This window comes from Tiliqua scincoides, chromosome 2 (assembly GCF_035046505.1).
Source record: "Tiliqua scincoides isolate rTilSci1 chromosome 2, rTilSci1.hap2, whole genome shotgun sequence".
In the NCBI taxonomy this organism is placed as follows: Eukaryota; Metazoa; Chordata; class Lepidosauria; order Squamata; family Scincidae; genus Tiliqua; species Tiliqua scincoides.
The window spans coordinates 64,481,497-64,504,765 of record NC_089822.1 but is presented as its reverse complement, the minus strand read 5'-3'; the positions used below and the strand labels follow the sequence as shown (position 1 = coordinate 64,504,765).

General features: G+C 43.6%; 1 protein-coding gene across 1 annotated transcript in view; it reads left to right on the top strand.

Annotated features, from left to right (window-relative positions):
• The window catches only part of NTRK2 (neurotrophic receptor tyrosine kinase 2), a 177,160-nt gene that overhangs the window by 112,047 nt on the left and 41,844 nt on the right, over positions 1-23,269 (top strand). The window contains exon 8 of the mRNA XM_066614976.1: positions 21,558-21,688. Coding sequence (XP_066471073.1) covers positions 21,558-21,688 — 131 coding nt within the window. The remainder of the gene's footprint in view (positions 1-21,557; positions 21,689-23,269) is intronic.

The following is a 23,269-nucleotide window of genomic DNA, read 5'->3' as shown; positions in this document are numbered from 1 at the left end:
CAGAAGAGAGGAAAAAAGAAAAAAAAAGGCCCAGCAAGTTTATTTCCCCCAGGCCTTTTTCAAAATTATCATTAATGAAGGAGATAGTAAAAGCCAGTCCTTGAATATCTATGCATTATTATTAGAAGAAAAAGCAAATGATGACTTTGCTGAGATAGAAGAAAAGAAACACAGTAGCACTACTCAAAGTAATTATTCCATTCTGATAAATGTTTTCATTTATTGTAGTTTCGATCAGTTAAAGCTGTCTATTAAAAATTTGTTTGAAAAATGTAGTAACATCTGGTTTGTAGGAAAATTTAGGAAGGGGGGCCCAATCAGGCATCTTGCGCCAAGCCCAATGCCAGCTCTCAGCAGCCCTACCAGCTGCCAGTCAGTGTCAACAATACAGAGCTAAGTGGACCTATGATTGGATCCAATGTAAAGCAGCTTCTTATGTTTAGAAGAGATTTTCTACATCTGAATTAACCTTAACAGTATAAGGGCGCAGTCCTAACCCCTTATGTCAGTGCTTTCCTGCACTGGCATAGCGGTGCCAATGGGACATGTGCTGCATCCTGCAGTTGGGTGTCATTCACGGAAGCCTCCTCAAAGTAAGGAAATGTTTGTTTCCTTACCTCAGAGCTGCATTGCCCTGATGTCAGTGCTGGAAAGCACTGACATAAGGGGTTAGGATTGCGCCCTAAGAAGAGCTCTGCTGGATCACACCAAAGAGCTATCTAATGCAGCATTCCATCTCTATCAGTAACTGATAGAGAATACTTCCAAGGAGTTCACAAACAAGAAGGACCCAAGGTCCTCTCCAGTAATTGTCTTCAGTGGTATATTGCCTCTGAACTTAGATGACATGGCTTAAACTGTTAATAAAACTGTTGATAGACCAACACAAGTTACCTAAGCCAGTGACCATCATCACATTGATGGCAGCAGATTCCATAACCATGTGTTGTGTGAGGTAGTCCCAGGACTGGCCCATCCGTTAAGCCTCAGGCAGTAGATTGGCAAAGAGTTCCCATCTCTGTCTCCTTATTTGTCTACAGTACTGCTTCTCCTCCTTCCACCCCCTGGATTGGAAAAGGAAGAGGGAGACAGAAAATGAAGTATGGTGGGGAAGACAGTGTTGAGCTAGAAGTACACTGGAGAGTGGCAGAGGCTGGCACATTATTGGCTAATAGGGGTAGCATTTGGCATGAGCTGGCCCTAAGTAGTGCTATCCTTAGTTTGTCCTGAATTGCCCATCCATTAATTTTATTTGGTGACCCCGAGTTCTACTGTTATGAGGGAGCAGGGGAGGGAATTGCTCCCTCTTCTCTACTCCATTCATATTTTATAAACCTCTGTTATTTTCCCATGCCCTTTTTTTGACTCTTTAAAAAGCTCAAAATAAGAATGTAAGAAGAGCCCTGCTGGATCAGCCCAAAGGCCCATCTAATCCAGCTTCCTGAATCTTGCGCATCCTGTATCACATATACCTGTATCACCAGATGATTTAGGGCTTACGGCTTTCCTTAAAAGGAAGGTGCTCTAATCCCATATCATTTAGGCAGTTCTTTCCTGCATATTTCCTAGCTTTACAACATCTTTACATAGACACGTCCATGCACACATACTCTTACATAGGCATAGCGAACAAAAGATAAGCAGTGCAGCTAAAATGCCATTACTAGAGATACAGAGTTATCATTTGTGACATTTCTGTGCGGATTTCAAGTGTAAACACCATTCCATGACCATTCACAGCAGCAGGAATGGGTGATAACACCAAGAAATGGGTGATAATGTGGTCCTCCTAACTAGCCTAATGAAACACCTATAGTGAGAGACAAACTACTGGTTCATATCCTCACCTAATAGAATCAAATTTGCTGATTAGTTTTAGTTTGTCGGTTTCACGCAGCAATCTCTTTTTGAATTTCACTTGCCAAAAAAATGATCCGTTCCAGGGCAGCTGCAGTGTTCTAGCAGAATGATAAGCTTTCACACTGGTTTTTTAATATTACCACTTTTTATATCAGATCTGTGTATTTTTGTTTGGTTTTTGCATAGAGATTGACCTGTTTGTCCCATACAAATAGCAAAAGGGCGCTGTTGGAAGGTGATAGCATATGCATTGTAGGCAGGTCGTGTGTATACCCTGAGGAAGGAGCAGATGAAGTTTTTACATTTTGTAATGGAGTTGCCTGAGTGAATGTGATGACAGAACTGGCATATTTGTGGCAGGGCCTAGTTTCTGGGTTCATATGTTTTGCCTGCCCTTACTCCTGAGAATCTGAGAATTCTCCATGCAATCCTGTGCATGCCTACTCAGAAGTAAGACCTATTGTATTTAATGGGGCTTACTCCCAAGTAAAGTGCATAGGGGTTTGTAAGCAGGATAGACCTCTCACCTAAGGATCATAGTTCAGGACAGTTGTTTTATTTGCTACTCCAGTATAAGTGGTCAGCCAACCATGCTAAAAATGAGGCAGTGGTTCTTAAACTTTCTAGCACCAGTACCCAGTTTTCAGAATGACAATATGTTGGGACCCACCAGAAGTGATGTTATTAGCATGGAAGTGATATCATGGCTAGAATTGACATCATCCATTTAGGCTTCAAACCTAAGCCACGATTAGTCAAAGGTCCCATTACACAACACACTCTTGCTGTTATTTTGCATAACTCAGAATGCAAACATTCCAGCTCCAAAGTCAAGGCAGAACACAGACTTAGGTCCGCCTCCAACCACACAGTCCTCCTCCCTTTCCAGCATCCCATCTTTCCACCTATTCAGGGCAAAGCACCAGGCCTCTCTTCCAACGGGGGCCTGCCCTGCCCTGCCCAGCAGCTCTGTACTGTTTTCTCAGCTCTGTATTTTCTATGGTGGCCAAGCCAGGCAAACCACGTGAAATTGGTTCGCAATCCACCTAGTGTTTCCCAACCCACAGTTTGAGAAAAGCTAATCTAGGGAATCTGAAACACTTTGGCTAGAATATATAGCTCAAACTCATACTATGAAGACACAACAAAAAAGCAAAACCAAATTTTCACATTTTTCCAAACAATCCTAAAGTGCCAGCCTGTGAAAACCTGACACAAAACATTACCCATCTCAGGAGGAAAAGAAAAAAAAGGCAGGTGAAATTGGGCCCAAAGAGTTAGATCTCCTGCATTGCAGTCTTAATGATGCATTGCATTGATGTTTTAAACCAAAGCAATATTTTGCAGCTGCGCAGCACCACATTGAGGTAATTGAGGGCCAAATCCTATCCAGTTTTCCAGTGCCGGTGCAGCTGTGCCCATGGGACATGCACTGCAGTCACAGAGGCCTCCTTAAGGTATCGGAACATTTGTTCCCTTGTCTTGGGTTTGCACTGCAGCTGTACCAGTGCTGGAAATTTGGATAGGATTGGGCCCTGAAGCTTTTACACAGATTCCTGCACCCTTTGACAGTGTGGCTGCAGACTTAGGGTTAAGCCATCAAAGACATTTGGGAGTGTTTCTCTTTCATTTGAGATATTTCCTGGCTAACTTCACAGAAGGCCTTGGTCATGATGCCAGATTATTTTAACTAGCGTTCACTGGGGAAAAATGGGCTCATTTCAGTTTTTCTTTGGAGAGATTTGAATTCGTTCTGGCTTAATTAGGAAGAAGGTTTTTTTTCTCCAGCTTTGCAAAACAGTAGAAGGACTCAAATATAATAAGCACTGAACAGGAGGAAGTTTAGGTGAATTACATTTGAGGAGAAAGTATTGTAACTTACTAAATCAATGTTGCTTTTCTAAAGAGCTCTTAGAGAGATGGAAGCTTCTTCCGTCTTGGTTTTTTGTATTTCTCTTTTGTTTTTTAAAAAAGGACAATCCTGTGTATTTATGACACATGATCCTGAATCCAGGATCTGTTGTGGAATCCAGAGATTTTTAACTCATAAGAGAAAAGAGCAAATTCTAACATATGAGGGGGAAATGCCTAACAGTGTTTTGAAACCAAAGTGGGTCTGATGAAGCTGCTCCATTCATCAGTCCCTTTTGTCTGTATACTTGAATGGCTGCCTGACATTTTGTGACACAAGTTTCCTGCCCAGCCCATATCAAAGCAACTTGCATAAATGTTCCATATTCCACAGCTGTACCTGAAAATCCTGCAATCCTGTGCACACTTAAGCCCTGTGCAGATGTTACGAGACTGTGGAGAGTGTGCACAGTTTCACAACGTCCAGAACTGCACTGGCAAGTACCATCTCCACTGTCAACATGGTCTGTAGCCATCCCTGATCATGTTTACACTGATTGTGTAAGGTGAACACCCTGAATGAATGAATGGCTTGCAATAGCTCAAGGCCTATAAAAGGCCTTGTACAAAGCAAGGCTGGTCTTTCCTTTGCTGCTGCTACTGCATCACAGACATGAAACAGCAAGCAGTGGAGGGAGCCCTCATCCCACAGCTCACGAGAGAGGCCAAACAGATGCCCTTACGCTAAGAGCAGTTGCGTCAGCCCAGTGCAGGCTCCAACAAATCTCCAGAGGGCCAGAGGCTCATTGGAGACTGGAAACTACCTGAGGGCCGCATTGAGAGTCCTCGAGGGCTGCAAGTGGCCCCAGAGCAGGGGTTTGGGCACCCCTGGGATAGAATATACAACCCCAAGAACATGTGTGAAGGAAGTGCATGTGACGACTGTGTTTGCACTGGAAATGTTTCATTTCCCAGTTCAGCATTGCAAATGTAAAATCTGCGTGGGGAGGATGTCCATGACTTTTAAATCTGGCTCATTTTCACATTCTGTTCCCAGATTAACTCTGTTTGTACATGTGAACAAAAACATTGAGATTCAGTGGTGCTTTAACTGCGATGTGTGGAAAAGCTCTACTAGTGATTTGGGATTGCAAGAATATTGTCTCCCTTTTTTCTCTCTTGCAGTGTGTATATTGAGCAAAATTTGTTGTTGCACAGGAGATGTCTCCAAACATTTCAGAAATGAAAAGCAGCATGCCAGGCTGCTGGTTTCAGTGGCAGAAGGGCATGAAGAGGGGAAAAGACAGGCCTGCTTAACTCTCTCCTCTCCAGTTGCTTTTCTGCTCCAGATCAGCTCCCCCAAGCTGATTGTTCATCATGGAGGGAAGCAGGCAGGAACTGTTCCACCCTTTCATTCCTTACATGGGTAGAAAGGAAGTGGTGTGTGAATTTGGATCAGAAAAATGACTGGAGGGCAGAGCATCCCATTCACCTGCTGTTCTTCCCTTCAAACCAACAGCCTCCCATAGCTGCTTTTTATATAAAAAGAGCCCTCTAGATTAGGTCAGGATCCTGATCTGTATCTGTGTGCATGGAGAACCTGCTTTCAAAGTAGATATGGAGTCTAGAGAATTTGAGCTCCAAGTATTTAAATTTGGTTCTCGTAATTTACACTTAAGAAATACAAAAGGGAAAAAAAATACTGATAGCAGGTTAATGGCAACTTTATTATAGGAATGTTTTTAGTCTGGTAGGGAAAGACCTCAGCCGGAACCCCAAACAAGCAGGGAGATTGGGCTGTAGAGGAGCATATGCTTTTGCATGCAAAAACTCTCAGGTTCAGTCCCTGGCATCTCCAGGTTGGGCTGTGACAGCTGCATCCTGCTAGGGTAGATAATATTGAGGAACTGCAATGGTCTGCCCCAGTATAAGGCAGCATCCTATGGAATTGTAATGCTTTAGTTCAGAGATCAAATTGTAAACTTGTAAAAGAAGTGCAAGGCCAGTGTCTGAAGTAATCCATTCAATAGTTAGAAAGGATGCAAAGCAACCATAGATGGTTATGCAATGTGTCTTTTCACCAGGAAGCTAATGGTTTTTTTTTTCTTGTTTTTTTCTTTAAATCCAGACTAAAGCAGGAAAACCACAGAGGAAGGGTGTCCGATATAAAAGATGGTCAAAGCTGTGACAGCATCCAGCTATGATATCGGCAGATACAGGGAAACGGGCAGTTTCTTGCTGAATTATAGATTTCAGTAGAGTGGCCAGCAGACTCACTAAGCGGCACTTTTTTCAAGCAGTTGTTTGGCCAGTTGCTGAGCAGCTGCTTTAGACTGTTCAAGATTAATGAATCTAAATTAACACCACTGAAAATGCTTAAGTGGGAAAATGGGAGGAAATCTGATTAATGCTACAAATTAACTGAGGGCTGGGGACTTCCCTTTTTGTTGAACAGAAGCAGCTTAGTCATACGCCTGCCTCGTTTATTTGAGAGTTTATGATACTTTTCTTTCTTTCTTCATTGTCTTAGAAACCTTTCTGGTAAGCAGTGAATCTGGGAGAACAACCCCATCTAAAATAGGCTGTACACCTAATCTTGAGTCAGCCAATCTCCCGACTAACAGTATTTCCAGTTAGTTATCTGTATTAAGTTTCAGTTTGTTCACCAGCATCTTTTCCATCACTGCTTTCATGACTTCCACTGCCTCCCTAGAATCTGATACAACAGAGAGTTAGAGCTGGGTGTCATCAGCTTACTGTTGATGCATCAGCCCAAATCTCCAAATAACCTCAGCCAATATGGGACATTAGATGGTCCCTGTGGCGTCTTTAAGCCAATAGCAGTCTCCCAGCAGTACCCTGAAGGAAAGACTTTGGCCACCAAAGTCCATGCTCCCCCCTCCCCTCAGTTACACAAAATGACACATTTTGTCACAATGTTAATGACGCACTTCCATCTCTTGGTGCAGGTCTTCCCCTCACTAGAACAGTAAAGGCAGTTTCAATCCTGAAACCAGGCCAGAAACCAGATTGAAGTACATAATTAGTGTCCTCCAGGCCAATGTGGTCTTAAAAGCAACTCAGGCTGCAATCCTAACCACACTTTCCTAAGAGTAAGCCCCATTGAACAAAATAGGACTTACTTCTGAGTAGAGCTGGTTAGGATTGTGCCCTCAGGCACACAAGATGCTCTAAAATCACAGGTAATCCAAATAAAAGCATCTTTCAACATGTGTTCTCACTTAAACTTTTAGTGTTTCTAGAGCAGCAATTTTCAACATTTTTCATCTCATGGCACATTGTCAAGGTGCTAAAATTATCAAGGCATCCGTTTTTTGATAGGTGACAAGGCAAACCATTCTGCTGGTGGGGACCTCACATCCCCCAATGTCCCTACTAATAAATGACCCTCTCCCAAACTCCTGCAGCACACCTGCAGAGCTTTTGCAGCACACCAATGTGCTGCAGCACACTGGTGAAAATTACTGTGCTAGAGGTAGGGAGTTGCACAGCTCTGGGGCAGGGGCATAGACACAAACAGAAGGTGATGCTAGGAATTGCAATCAGATACAAAGAAAGGCATGGTTCCTTGGGCATAGTGGGCCAAAGACATTGCATTTTTATTAATGTTGTGAGCACTGGAATTTTCTTTGTGCAGTAAGAGCTATGCAAACATTAGGGTTATAGCTGATATTAGCAAAACCAGTATAGGCACCAGACATTTAGATTGAGCTAAGCTCAGCAACAATTGATAGAATTTGCCTGACCCAGCCAAACTCAACACATTTTCCATATGATTTTATGTGTACATTGATGTTTTGAACAGAAAGGAATCTTCCGGCTGTGTTCCAATCACCTGGGCCTTTCATTTCCCAACACACGGCTTTGCTTGTTTGACTGTTAACATGCCTTTATTCTGCTTCCCCTGAAATCAATAATATTTTGACCTGGCTCTCTTTCTAGAAACTCATCAAAACCACAAAGTTCAGCTCTTGAACTCAGACTTCACAAGAATTAATTGATATTCTGAATTTATTATCTCCTTAGCAGTCAAATCTCAACTTTACAGTTGCTCAGAATTCTTTCCTACAAAACAGAGTCCCTAAGATTTCTGCTTCTATGTGACAGACAGACAGACAGACAGACAGACAGAGAGTAGTAATTTGGCTGAAAGAAAAATATGAAATCAACTTTGAGGTTTTTTTCTTAGATAACATGTGTGCTGAATTAATAACTATCATGGAAATATATTTTGCAATCTTATCATGAAGATGGAAAAGGAAAATGAACCATTGCCAGTTGTTTCATACAACTTCCTGACCTAAGGGCCAAAATAGAGTTGATGCGATCCATGATTGGATCTTTACCAGGCTTTTTTAAAAAACAACAACTTTAGAGCAGCTTGGAGGTGCTCTGATATTGTTCAGAATAGCAATGCTGGGGTGTTTAATCCCAGCCGTTTTCCCAATCTAAACCTTATGCATACGCACCCCAAAGCTGCTACTAACCTCGCTGACGAAAAAGGCAAGATACAAGTGCCCAGCAGCTTTTGTGGGGATATGTTCATCCTGAAAATGAAAATGATATAGAGGATGACAAAGACTAAACACCTCTTCCTACAGTGCCACCTCCTCTGACACCAATCAAAGCCAGAGCTGCTCAGGATATCTGATTCTGGATCTCTCGTTTCATGTCTGTTTCTGGTCTAAAATGGAACCTTTAACAGATAACGATCCAATCTGCTGTGGATCTAAGGATGGTGTCACATTTTCCTTCTAGGCTATTTGTTCCATTACTCTTACAGACAGGATCCAAAAAACTAAGCAGCTAATTTAATGCTTCTAAGTGGGCTTTGAGTGTCTGTTTCTTAAAGAGTGCCACATCACAAACCAATCCTATGCATGTTTACTCAGAAGCAAGTCACATTGTGTTCAGTGGGGCTTACTCCCAGGAATATGTGTATAGGATTTTAGCCAAAGACTGTAATCCTCTGTCCACTTACTTGGGAATAAGTCCCATTGAACTCAGGGGGTACTTATTTCTGAGTAGACATGCATAGGCTTACAGTGTACAGCTTCAGTCTTTTGTGCACTTTCCCATGAGTATTTCTGAGTAAACATATATGGGATTGGGCTTTACAGGAGTTTTGTGCTGCATTTGCAGTCTCACAGATTTCTGTCATTCACAATGTAATATCTGTACCTTCCAATCTTTCATCTAAATACTTTAATAAAAATGTTGAACAGTTCAGATCCCACTACATACTTCTTCACATACTCAGGCCCCAATTGTACTGCAGGAACTAGTTTTCCAGCAGTACAAGCCTCTGTACGGCAGTGTGAAAAAAGCAGCTTGTAAAACCTGTGCTAGCACTGGTATGTTTGTTATGGGTAGAGAAGGGAAGGTCAGGGGGAGAGAAAGATGGATCTTGGTGCCACTAGCATGTGCCAGATCCTCTTCCCTCTTTCCTGGGCCACCCCACCCCTTTTCTCTCCCCAGACTTAGACAAGCAAAAAATGCCTGAAGTATATCCAAAGAGGCCCATATTTTGTTTTACTTATCTCCATCTGGCTGACGGATTGCCCCACCACTGGATGCAGCATGTGCTCTGTCAATACTGCTGCATAAGCACCTGTGGTGAGGGACTCTCACCAGTGGTGAGTGGGCAGTAAGTATTCATTATTGGTCTTTCATTTTATTCAGCCAGACTGTCCTCTTACCACTTAGAGTGACTTCTTACATACAGGTGCATACAATGTATTGCACACTTACTGGGACTAAATGCCATTGAAGCCCCTGGGATGTAGCTCAGAGCAAATATGCATAGAGTTGGGCAACATGCCCTAAACTTCATAATCATTTCATACTTAGATTTTTCTCATCCTGTGGGAAAACCATGCATGAAAGGATTTAATGCTGAAAGATATTGCCTCATACTCACTGCCTGGCTGCTTAGCTTTCAGATGGGTTATGCAGCTGTACCAACAATTTGCAGGGCTTTGGATTGCAGGAATGCTGCAAGGGAAACTGAATTTCCTTTCCCATTAACTGTTTCTTGCAGAGGTGGCTTCAAAAGTTCTATGCCACATCCTAATCTGGAATGGAGCATAGCAACATTTAGGATTAATGTTTCCCGCACATGCCACAAGCGCAGTATCCCATCTGCGCCTAAAAGATGAGGAGCTAGCTTGGCAACATAGGAGAATTGTGCTATTCTTCACCCTCACATTTTGTTATAAAATGAAACCTGCTTTAATTGTGTTCTTGTGAAAGTGTTGCACAAAAAGGAAGAGCACAGCCTCCAAAGAATTGGAAGCACCAATATAAAAATTAAAAGGTCTATTTACCATATATTGCAAGCCAAAGTTGAAATCAAATTTTGAGGGGAAATGAAATTTGATAGATATTGAAACGTAGACACAGAACTCTGAACAGGATGCAATTTCTCATTCTTTTAGTTTGTTTGTTTGGTTTTTGTCAGGGGTCAAACATGAAATGCTATAAACTATTAACCAGCAAATAGTGTCTGATAATACATGGCGTGCCAACTACCAGATATTGCCAGACACCATTGAATGTCAGTTGCCAAAAAGTTATATGCTGTTGCACAGCAGTAATCAAATGCCATAATTCCATTTCACCTATCAAATGCCGACAGCTGCTAACAGCACAATCCTATTCATGTCTATTCAGAAGTAAGGCTGCAATCCTATCCACACTTACCTGGAAGTAAGCCCCATTGGACACAATGGGACTTACTTTTAAGTAGATGTGCCAAGGCTGTAAGTTCAATGAGGCTTACTCCCGGGAAAATGTGTTTCGGATTGCAGTCTTAGATCTCTTACATGATAACTATAAAATTCTGCCAAATATTAAATATTGAAATAAAATATAAAATATTTTCAGATGTCACACTGATATAAAATACAGTAGTCATATATCTGATGAATTTGCAACATCAGAATTCAAAGAGTATTTGGAGGAGCAAGTTCACTGGAGGAGCAAGTTCATACCCCAGTCCCTGGGGTATGGGATAGAACTGTGCCATGACCATTAATAAACTTTCATATGTCCAGTGTCACCTTAAAACCAGAGCTTTCCAAAGCATGTGTTACAATGCCCTGGCACACTGCAAGGCACTCACCAGGGCATCATGGGATACCCACCACCTGGCAGCGACACGAGCCTATAAACAGTGGTAGGAGGCTGGCACAGTGGGCAGAGCTGCTGTGCATGGTTTTTGCCCTCTTGAAAAGGTGCTCCCATCCACCCTGACCCTCTTACTGCCATTTGCAGGCTCACATCTGGTTGCTGTAGCCAGAAGTGAATGGCAGTGTGACATCGTCGCATGATGCGTTTCACATCACTACTACTCACTTCTGGGTTTTTGAGCACTGCATCTACAGTGCGAAGGGTGTTGCGAGCCAGGTAGGTTTGGGAAGCACTGCCTTAAATTCCTAAATTGCCTGGTGCCACATCACCTTAAGGACCACTTTTTCCCATAGCAGCTTCCCCAGTCCCTAATAACAGTGACACAGACCATATTCTCTTGGCCATGAGCAATTCACATTTTGCGGACACCAGAGACAGGGCCTTCTTTCAGCACCAGCATTGCAGAATTCCTTCCCCAGAGAGATCCACCCAACCCTAATGCTCTCTGCTTTTAAATAGTCCTTAAAAGCATTCTTGTTCCGTAAGATCTTTGTGCTGCTGATTTTTATAGCCTTGCTGATGTTATACTGTTTGTTTGATTGTACTGTATGTTATTGCTTTAAAATTGTATTGTAATTTTTTGGGGAGGGTGTGTGTGTGAGTTATTCCCACTTTTAAATGTGCTGCACCTTGTGAAATTATATTTTAAAGACAGGATATAAATAAAAATATATAAATAAAAGTTAATAAAAAATGGCACAACATTTAACACATTAGCCTGGATTGTGTCTGCATTTTGGTGTGTCACAGACTGCTTGAAGGAACACAATGGAGCACTGAAAGAAGTATCATTAGAAGGGCTTGCATGCTAATTTTTATTTATGACATTTCTTCTGCAAAGCCCAAGGAGTCATACATGGGGTTCCCATCCAAACACTGACCAGCCCCAAACATGCTCAACTTCAGCAACATGCAAGCAGGACTACTGCTGGTCAGTAGCATAGCTAAGGGGGGGAAACGGTAAGTACTCAGGTGCCACACACGTTGTAAGCAGTCCCTCCCACTTGCCATTGGAGCCATTCCAGGTAGTGATGGCAATGTGCAGGAGACACTTTTGGTTCAGTGAGTGCCTGCATGTTACCATCGTTGCCTGGAGTGGCTCTGATGGCAAGTCAGAGGGGCCAATTACATGGAGTGTTGTGGCACCTGCAGTATTTACCATTTGCCCCTCCTTTAGCTACGCTACTGTTACTGGTTCAGCTTCCATGCCTATTTTTTGCTGCTGCCTTCTGAGGCAGCAAAAATAGGGGAGGAGATTCATTACTTTGATGGGAGTGCCCACATGAATGGTGAAAGATGTTTCAGGACTGTGGTCTCCAAATTGTGGCCTGCGGTGCTCTGAGATTTACATTCTGGGTGTGGCGGTGGCGAGGCCTTACTGTTCTGCCCTACAGCCACCATTTGTTGTGCTCAATCTTTGCAGAGCCTTGCGCCAGGGACCCACTTCCACTACCTGTTGCCCCAGAAGGCTCTGCACCCCAATTTCCTGGGGGGGAGTGGCTCCCTGGTGCGAAGCTCTGCAAAGACTGGCTGCAGCAAACAGTGGCTGCAGGTGGAATAGTAAGACTTTGCCACTGCTGCACCACACCTGGAGCGAAAATCCCAACCTCCAACCCAGAGTTTGGAGGTCCATGTTTCAGGGGGGGTGAAGGCTTACTAGGCATGACTAGACAGCACCTATCCCTGTCTGCTTGTTAAACCTAAAATGCCATTGTTTTTGCAGGCAGTGCCAAGGACAGTGCCAAAGACAAACAGTACTTCAAGTCCTGTTTGTCTTTATGGCAATGGCAGCAGCTCACCATTTTCTTTCCCAGAAAGCACCAGGAGTTCCACTCACAGAACAGCAGTATTTGAAGCTTACAAAGCAAGAAAAAAAACCCACATGTATGACACCAAACTCCAGCCCCCAACTATGTCACCACTTTTAAAATCTTTGCTTCAGCAGTGGGGAAGCAAAAACCAAAAGTACTGGGCCAGAAAAATTTCAGCCATAATCTGGATTGTTATAGAAAAAGGTTACCTTATTTTACACGTGCATGTTCATTTCTTGACAACAGCAACATCAAATGATGATTTCTATGTGCAAATGAACCACCCATTTGAAACTTTCTTATCGTGCCATGCTGCCTCAAACCAATGGTTTCCAGTGGCATCTGTTCACACATTCAGGTGCCAGCCACCAAGGGTACTGTCACGTATTAAACTTTAAATGGTATTAAAACAGAGTCAAACAGTAAATCAAATAGGTAATCAGGTAATGCGGAATCAAGCAATGTGCGTGCCTATGCCACCAATCTTAAATACAAGTCCAGCTTATTTATTCACGGATTTTTTGTACACGGATTTGACTCAACACAAATGGCCCCTGCAAATGAGAAAGAATGTGCTGATCCCTGCAGAAGGGGAAAAATGCATCCTTTAAAATCCCTTTTCAAAACTGAACATTCCTTTAACAGCCTCCTTAATGAGATGGAGGGAGGGCAGCAGGCTAACAATCCATCAATCCTTTTCTCTCCTTTGGACCCCTCCCTTCCCCCAGCACATGAAAGAAATATGATCATTTTGCATTGGTGAAGGGAGGGGCTGAGTGAAGTGCTGATGGATTGTCTTCTTAATGACTCTTATCTTAGAGTCAAAAGGTCAGCAGAGCTGTTTTTCAATCACTGGAGCAATTAAATTGATTTGCTATAGTGCGTTTTTTTTTATCCACATGAGTGCTTGGAACAATTAGTCTCAACCTGTAGTCTCATCTGAATAACAGAGTTTGTAGCATGAGAAATGTATTTAATAAACCTAGCAGACCTGTTGAAAGTACAGACATTCCCCCCATAGCCGCAGGGGATATGTTTTTAGCAGATATGGAAACTGTGGATAAGAGCGAACCCTATACAGTAATTACTTCTCTGTGCCCCCCCCCCACATTACCTTTGTTTTCTTCTTTTCTACGGTGCCAAACAAGCATGTTTCTTCCTTTTACAGAATGCTAGAAGGGAACATGACAAGCAGGCAGGCAGCCTGAATGCTAGAGGGACACAGCCAGAATGTTAACAGGAAGCAGGAAGCTTCCTTAATTCCTTAATGTTCACATGCAACGCAATCCTGAGCTGCACTTGGGCCTGCGCAAGTCTCTTGCCCTGTGGAGGCTGGCATAAGCCTTTGCGCCAACAGAGTCTCCAAGTCTTGTGTCAGCCGAGTCTGGGGAGGGTGGGGAGGAGGTGGGAGGGAGGCGTTCTGGGGCAGGGGGAGGGTGGACTATGGGCGGCCCCAGGGGTGGGCGGGAGGCATTGATGTACAATAATGCTTGCAGTTGTGTTCTTCTAGTACTGTAAAAGAGCTCCGCATTAGTCAGAAGAGCCAGCTAAGTTTGCTTATAAGCCCAGTGGTTCAGCTTAAGATCTAGATTCTCAAACTGGAGTGGATTCCTAGAGCCATGGGATACCTGCATGGGGGCATAGGGAAGGATAGGATCCCAAGCCAGAGGGATCTCCTGCCAGCATGGTGTGAGTTGAACACACATTGGCAAAAATCCCTCAATGATGCACGTTAGGCTTGTGGATATGACTTCTTCCTGCATTCCCCACTGTTTGTAGTACTATGAGGAGTCAGAGGTGCCCATTATGAGTACTTGAATTAGTCCCATAATCCCCTAACCTTTTCACACATCTATGTAATGTGAGAGCCAGCCAGGGTGAGGGCCTTGGGATCAGACTAGACAAGGTGTTTACTGCGTGTTTGCCCTTGTGCTCTTTTTAGAAATAGCAGCCATATTAGGGCCTGATCCCAACTGGTACAGAGGCAGAGGCAAAGACTTGGAACCCCCTGCTGGAGGCCCCAGTCTCTCTCCCTCTAATCTGACTTTTATTTTAAAAAGAAATCTGCAACGCAAAACTGCGATGTGGGCAGTAAGCCTCTTATCTAATTTGACCTTAGACTAAGGAGAACCTTGTTCAAATCCCTGCTGACTCCCAAAGCTTATTGGATGACCTTAGGCAAGCTGTGATTTCTCAGTTGTGAGGATATAGGTGACCATGGGCATTGCTCTGAGCTCCTTGGAAGAAGAATGGGGGGGGGGGTTGTAATGAATAATGAACAACTGCATGGAGTGTCCTCCAAAGAGTAGGGCCAGCCCTGTCCTTGAGGCCCATTGGCTTCCACTACTCCTTTTCCCCTGAAGAGAAAATGTAACAGCAGAGCAAGTGTGGAGAACACATAAATGGTGGAGGAGAGCAACTCTGATGCTGTCACTCAACACACTTCTCCACACTGCCTCTTCTGCTCTGTTCCTCTTTTTGCTTGTAGAGAGTGAGAGAAGACAGTGTGGTGATTGATGTGCTGCCAGGTAACAGGAGCGGCATTTGGCATGCTCAGGTATTATTATTATTATATTATTACTATACTTTATTTTTACTCCGCCTTTCTCCCCAAAGGGACTCAAGACGGCTTACAAAACAAGGTTAAGACACATTAAAAACATAGTTTAAAACAGATAGAAAAATAACATATTGTAACATTTTTGTAAAACAGTAGTCAGATAAAAACTAGTCAGATAAGAGCATAGCGCAGCAAATTAAAAAAGGATCAGGCCTGTAAACAGATGTTAAAAAATATTAAGAGATGTTAAGAGATGTTAAAAAGGCCAGGAACTCAGAAGGCTAAACAGAAGGGTCTTCAGGCCTCGCCGAAAAGTTTCAAGAGAGGGAGCAGTTCTTAAGTCAAGGGGAAGGGAGTTCCATAGTGTTGGTGCCACTACTGAGAAGGACCTATTTCTTGCTGCTGCCCCACGTACCTCCCTAGGCTGCGGCACTTGTAAAAAGGCCTTCTCTGATGACCTAAGAGGACAGGCCAGATTGTACGGGAGTAGGCGGTCTCTGAGATACCCTGGCCCAGAGCAGTATAGGGCATTAAAGGTCAAAACCAGCAAAGGTCCAAACCAGTGTTGGGAGGCTTTGGAACCGTCTGACCCTGCACAGCCCTGGATTTAGGGGCAGGTGATTTTCTGGGATGCCACATGTTTCAATGAACATTAATCTCCTAGAAGATTAGAGAAATCATGTTTATTTTTACTTGCTTATATAGGGCATGAATTCACAGTTCTTATCATACAAATGTATTGTCCTGTACAACAGGAATATAAAAGCATACGGAAGTTTTGAAAGTCCTGAACACAGACAGTGCATCAGAATATTGAAGGGGCTACAAATTCAATTTAAAAAATAAGATGGTCAAAAGTTAAATGAATGAAAGAGCGGCCTGGGGTACTATGGGGTTCAAGGCAACATATATGAAGGGGGTGAAAGGGATGGATAGAGTGGTTATAGAGATGCTTGTTTCCCTTTCACACAACACCAGAACTAGGAGACATCCACTAAAATTGAGTGTCGGGAGAGTTAGAACAGACAAAAGAAAATATTTCTTTACCAAACATGTAATTATTTTGTGGAACTCCTTGCCACAGGGTGTGGTGATGGCATCTAGCCTAGATGCCTATGAAAACAGATTGGACAGATTTCTGGAGAAAAACTCCATTACAGGTTACAAACCATGAAGGATATCTACAATTTTACATTACATAATGTCACTCATTATGAGGACCAGGTAGGAATTTTTTTCTGTTATTCAAATTGACCATTTGTTTTGCCTATCCCAGACTGGTGAGAGAAGGATGGTGTGTTCAGTAGGTTTTGTTCTTTAAAAATTGGTCACTTGTGTTTAATAAAGGCCCAAATCCTAACCCACTTTTCAGCACTGGCATAGCTGTGCCAAAGGGACATGTGCTGCATCCTGCAGTTGGGGGGCATTCATGGAGGCCTCCTCAAAGTAAGGGAATGTTTGTTTCCTTACCTAGGAGCTGCATTGCTCTTATGTTGGTGCTGGAAAGTGGATTAGGATTGAGCCCAGAGTGGCCCAAGTTAAACCCAAGCCTGAGTCTGGTGTCTTCATTGGGGATGCAAGTGTAAATACAAGAATGCCAGATGCAGGGGAGTGGCAGAAAGATACAAGTATCTTGTCATTTGTGTACTCCCTGAGGCATCTGGGGGACTGCTGTGAGATACAAGAAGATAGACTAGATGGGCCTTGGGCCTGATCTAGCAGGGTTCTTATGTTCTTATGAAGCAGCAGAAGAGGGAGTTAGGTTGGGGAGGAGACAGAAGTAGTTTAGATGGGGAAACTATCTTCAAACCTTGGAGGAACGCTGTCATGATCATTAGGCTGTAAGTCGAGGATGAATAAAATTGATTTGGCCATTCCTGATCTTTTACTTCCTGGTGTTTTTTTAATTGTCTTTTATCTGCACATGCCTTTATTCAACAAGCTCTTGCATCTGCTGGAAGGTTGGACTTGTGCCCTTCTGTGAATGCCAGCCAGGCTTTGGATGCTTGCCTGATGTCCACTTTTTAAGCAAGAGTGGTACAAATCTGGATACAAATTCTCTTGATTGTTTCCCCCTTTCTTTCAGATGTATCAGAACAGAACGTTCACGCCTGTGCCCCATCTTCTTCTGCTTTCCATGCTATGGAAGGCTGCGAGCGAGTTCATTATAATCTGATAAATCAGCCAATAAACTTGCATGCATTGTACTGCGGAAGTGTTTGGGCAGCTCCTGTTCCTTAGTGACAGCTGCTTGGCGCACAAAGTTGTAATTATCGGCTCAGAGAGAGAGAGAGAGAGAGAATTTATGCCTAGATGCACTGCAGGCAGTGTAGTAGCATTGCAGGAAGGATGGTGTTTGTTTTGCTATTGGGGCACAGCTTTTAAAATCATATTAGCAAACCAGCTCAGCTGTTGAGTTTTGCACTGAGATGCAGATAGAGTCCTGTCTCTAAGAGCCTAATCCTAACTAACTTTCCAGTGCTGATGCAGCCATGCCAACAGGATGCATGCAGCATCCTGCAGTGGGGGGGGGGCAGTCATGGAGGCCTCCCCAAGGTAAGGGAATGGTTGTTCCCTTACCTCAGCTCTGTGTTGCAGCTCCATTGGTGCTGGCAAGTTGGTTAGGACTGGGCTGTTAATGACCATGACACATACACTCTCCCCCCACAGTGATGAATCCAGTAGGCATGGTCATTCCTCAGCAGTCCTCAGTAACAAGGTGACCTAAATAACCTGACAGCTATAACTCTAACAGCCTGTTATATGTTTACTGTGGGTAAGGTAGGAAGAAGCAATAACTTAGTGGTGGAGAACATGCTTTGCATGCAGAAGGAACTCAGTTCAAACCCCAGCTCTTCCAGCTAAAGTATTTCAGGCAGCAGGTACAGTGAAAGACCCTTGCCTGAAGCATTGGGCAGCTGCTGGTCAGACAGGCAAATAGTCAGGCTCAGAGTAAAGCAGCTCCTTATATTTGTAGAGATCCTACTGAGTTCAACTCGTTTTCAAGTGAATTGCATGAGACTGCAGCCTGCTTCTCTTTTTTGTTCAGACCCTCTTGTTGAATCCATGAGTTGGTTATAGGCATTTTGAAACCACATGTGCCAGGTTCAAGTCTGGTGTTACGGAAATCCAGTGCAGATGAAGTATGGTCCATTGTCACCATATCCTTTGCCTGCCTCTATGCTCCCGCTGCCATTCAAAGCAACTGTAAGACATTAATTGCTTTCTGTAGCTGCTGGCATGCGCAGTAACCAAGTGGTGAACCTGATTTAATTTTTCAAAATACTAATCCTTGTTGTCTTTGTTTACCTACCACCAAAAGACAGAGGGAGAAGGAGAGAGAGGATGTGCATGTACACAGGGGGAAAAACCCCAGACTTCAAAGGGAATGCTTAAGGATCCAAGATTTCAGACTGTCAGCAACAAGTTCCTTTGGCTGACAGTTGTGCAAGCTCTGCTGGCAATATTGCTCCATCTTGTTTTATTTTCCCCTCTCCCCTTTCTAGCTCCAAGCAAGAGTGTAAATCATATTTGTGAGAATGAAATATCTTCTTTATCCCTGTTATTGAATGAAGCAGACAGAGTAAGTGGCAGTTTAATTTAGGAAGAGCAAGAAACGAGAACCACAGAGTAGGTTGGATTTAATTAAAAGACGACATCCTTTATCTTCTTGGGTTATGTGGATTTTTCCCCTTCTCCTTCCAGAAATGTATTTATTTTATTTATTTATTTTTTGCAGTGTAGTAAAGGAGAGCAGCTGCTGAGGAAATAAAAAACGGGAGTGACAAGAGAAAAATACTGTCTGCTTTCAGCATTTCCCTCCTTTTAATTTATTGTTTAAAGCAGCAGTGGCCGGAATGTAGAGCTCACTCAGCTGTGATGAGGAGAGCTGTCCCAGGATCACCAACGACCTTGATCCCATCAAAAATTAATGCAATTATTTTATGCCTTTTAAACTTAATCCATATGCCCTTTATACAGAGATTTCAGCAAGACAGGGTTCTCTCCTCTGCAATTCCTACTGCAGAAAAAGTCAGTGGCTGCCACAAGCCCCTGCGGCTCTTGTCATATCAACAATGTTAACCTCTTCTGATATTTTAACTGGGACTGTTTGGGCTGGTCATTTCTTACTGGCATTTACAGACCTCTTTTCCACTCATTATCTTGTAACTTCGTGTTCTAGATCTGTTTTATTGAGTGCTGTAAGCTGCCTTGAGCTTTAAAAAAAGGCGGGGTATAAATCAAATAAATAACGACCCGTCAAAGTGGCAGAGTACAGACTACCATGGCTTCCACCAGTTTGGTGGAAGCTGTAGTTTGGCAAGGCTTTTTGCCACTGCGAAGTGGGTGGTATCGGAGGCAGCAGTGCTGTCGATCCCCTTACCAGCCTCAATCCACCTACATGGGTCCACTTGGACTTGCACCAGCAGAGTAGCTAGTGCAGGTCCAAGTAGATCCAGCAGGACAATGGAGGCTTACTCCGGGCAAGGGAACAACTTCCCTGCATAACACGTCATGTGCCCAGTTGGTGCGATTGCATTGGCAGAAGAGTTACATAGGATTGTGCTGTTAGAATCTAAGGGCCCAATCCTACCACCCCTTCTGTGATGCAGCTAAAGGCATGTGCTACATCCAGCAGTGGGGGTGGGGTGGAGAGGGGAGGGGCGTGACCTGAAGGCAGGTAAGTATAAAATGTTTATACTACCCTCTTGGTAAGCCCTGGGGTTGCCAGTGGGTTACCACCACTTTTGGGACACCACCACTTTTGGTGGCATATGTCTCAGGAGAGCAAAAGGATGGGGAGCTTCAAAAAGGGGAGGAGTGGATCCACCTCCTCCCACCTCCTGCCTACCCCCAATTCCACCCTTCTCCCTACATGGTTTTGCCCCCAGAAACCTCAGATACAGATGGATGCCTGTATTTATGGAATTCTGTTAATGTTTCATTTTTAAAAGCTAACTGCATACCAATTTCATAGTGCTTGATCATGCCTGATAAACTTGTAATCGCCTCAGTTGTGATTTCTCAACAGTAGCACTTACTGCCTAGTGGTCAGAGTGGTCATTCCCCATTTTAAGATTACAGTAGTTATATACTGCTTGGGGTCGTTAACTGTTCCACACCATAGGGAAAAAAATTAGAGGGAACATTGCCCACCATGCTGCCTCATCAGATTTTATTTAGGGTAGCAGCAAGCAATTTCTGATCTTCACAGTGCAGAAGCAGCCTTTGCCAAGGTCTGGAGGCTTTGGCATGCATCCGTGAGGTCACTGGTACATGTCAATACCTAGGCATCTTTGCAAAGATCTCCAGAGATCTCTGAGTGCCAAACACAGTGGCATAACCTAGCTTCCAGAAAAGACTATGGAATTCTTCAGTAATAATTTCCAGGAAAAGATTGGCCTAGCAAATGTCTGAGATTCTTCAAATACAGTATTCTGTCTGTAAACAGAGGCTTCTCCATATTGTCCCACTGGACCTTTTCCAACTTCTGTGACTCATCCTGCTTGCCCTCTTTCTCACTGTCCTCCCATTATTATGTAAATGAAAGGAGAAGAAAAAACCAATTAAGGTCTTCAGCTTGAGGAACAGCTACTGTATTAACATGGTCTACTTTGTTCCCTGGGCTTGTAGCTGCCGTTCTTTCCTCCTGCTCTGAGTCCATCTTATATCTTTCCATCATTATCCTGTTTATTGCACAATCCTTTCTATATTTCTGTCTGCACAATATTTTTCTGGCTTTGGCATTTGTTGAAAAGTGACTATTTTATTTTATTTAAAAAATAGATTAGGATATGCCAGTTTTGTTATTGGGTATGTAGAGAGTACACAGGCGATGGCATGGCCAGATCTTGACCCCAAATGGCAGTTCTGTGCCTTCAGGAGCTGAAAGGCAGGGGATCATTTGCTCTCTGATTTCCCATCACTGCTGTACTGGAACAGTGGAGTCTTTCCCAGTTCAGCTTCTTAATGCCACATAGGTGATATAGAACACAGACAGGTCTGGCTGATCCATGAAGTCATTCAGGGCAGTTGTTTCAGGCAACGGGTTGGCAAGAGAGAGACTCGCCTTTGTCAGCCTGCCTCCACAGCTGCTCCGCCCAATCCCAGGATTCCAAAAAGAAGAGAGGAATGGACCAGAAGAGGGTCAGGAAACAAAATGGATGGAGAAGCTCTAGCCTACGGCTGTCTTCTAGGAAGCCCTATACACAGGTTGCTTCTGGGATTACATTACTAATCCTCGCTTTCTCTTCATTTTCCAGTTGTCCAGCACATCAAGCGACACAATATTGTTCTTAAAAGAGAACTGGGAGAAGGAGCCTTCGGAAAAGTCTTCTTGGCTGAATGTTATAATCTGTGTCCTGAGCAGGACAAAATTTTGGTTGCTGTGAAGGTAAAAGTGACAACACCTCTCCTATTAAGTAATGGTCATTGTTATAATTGGCTAAATAGCAAGTGTTTCTGTAGAACAGTGCTTCTCAAACTGAGGGAACTTTATTCCCTCAGTAAGTCTTTGCGGGGGAGGGGCAAAGTCCGGGAAGCAATCCCCTGGGTCTTGACCGACCAGTTTGAGAACCACTACTGTAGAAGATAGGACTAGCCTATCCATCCCACCCTCTGGGGATGAATATCCCAAAAGAGATTTCTTACTAAAATGAGAATTGTCTGGGCGCTTCTGAAAGTCCTATACCTTGAAATGGAAGCTGGACTTCCTAACCTCACATTCTCATTGTTTTACTCAGTGAAAATGAAAAGGCACTCTATACATGTTTAAAGGAACTGGTGTGACCAAGAGAATTAAGGACTAGAGCCTGATGAACAGATCCTTTCTGTGATGGATCTCTTCACTGGATTCTTGCAGTTAGACTGCAATCCTATACATACATGCCTGGGAGTAAGCTGAAGTCAATGAGACTTCAGCAGACATGCATAGGATTATGCTGTCAATCACGTTCTCAGTGTAACCATATAATTTCACACAAACGTGCAGTCTCGCCGTATATCATGCATACAAGCATTTCTTCTCTGGCTCAGCTGTTCTCTGTATCCCTCACTTTTTACTTTAGTGTGACTGTAGTCTGATTTGCAAGACCATTCTGTTCATGAGGCCATCTGAGACCATTGCCTCTGGCAGCTTGGAAGGGGTACTCACTTCCATCTAGACCAGGCGTGTCAAACGTTTCAGGAGCCATGTCAGATGTGGCTCCCGAAAGCAATTTCTCCACCCTTCTCATTATAATTGGGCCCTCCCAGTGTAGTAATCGGGCTTTCTCATATCTTGAAATTATGAACAAGACGTGCACATTTTCTCTTTTGTCATTGCAGCTAATGAGTTTCTACATGAGAACAAAATGCTTGTTTCTGGCCATCATCTGCTTTATTATGTCACTTCCTGCTTAATGATGTCACTTCCAACCTAGCGTGTATCATGAATGCCTTTTGGCCCACTATATGAAACTAGTTTGACACCCCTGATCTAGACCTTCTGCCTCTGGTGTTCCTAATCTTTCCAATCCATGGATCCAAACCACTCTCCCCTCTTCCATGCTTCCTTTTCCTCTCCATTCCCTTCTTTTTTGAGTTTAGGAAGTTGCAGGAGTGTCAAAGATGGCACTTGGCACACTGTTGGGGATGGCAACTAACACCGATGCTCCAGGTGCACAGGTTATCCCTTGTTGTCCCCATTACACAAAAATGCACTCATTTAGGTGCTTTCAATGTAAAAGCACCTAAATGAGCTCATGTTATCTATCCACATGAAACATGGGAGGGAGAGCATGCTATCAGGGACTTGCTCATCTAGGATGCAATTCCCTGTAAAGTTTATATGGGAATAGAATAGCCACTTGGCTAACCTCTGAACACATGAAACACATGAAAGAGAGTAGGAGTAAGCCTGCTGGCCCTGTCCCCCAGTGGCATTGCTAGGGGGTGCAGGGGGTGCGGGCCGCACTGGGTGACGCGCCAGGGGTTT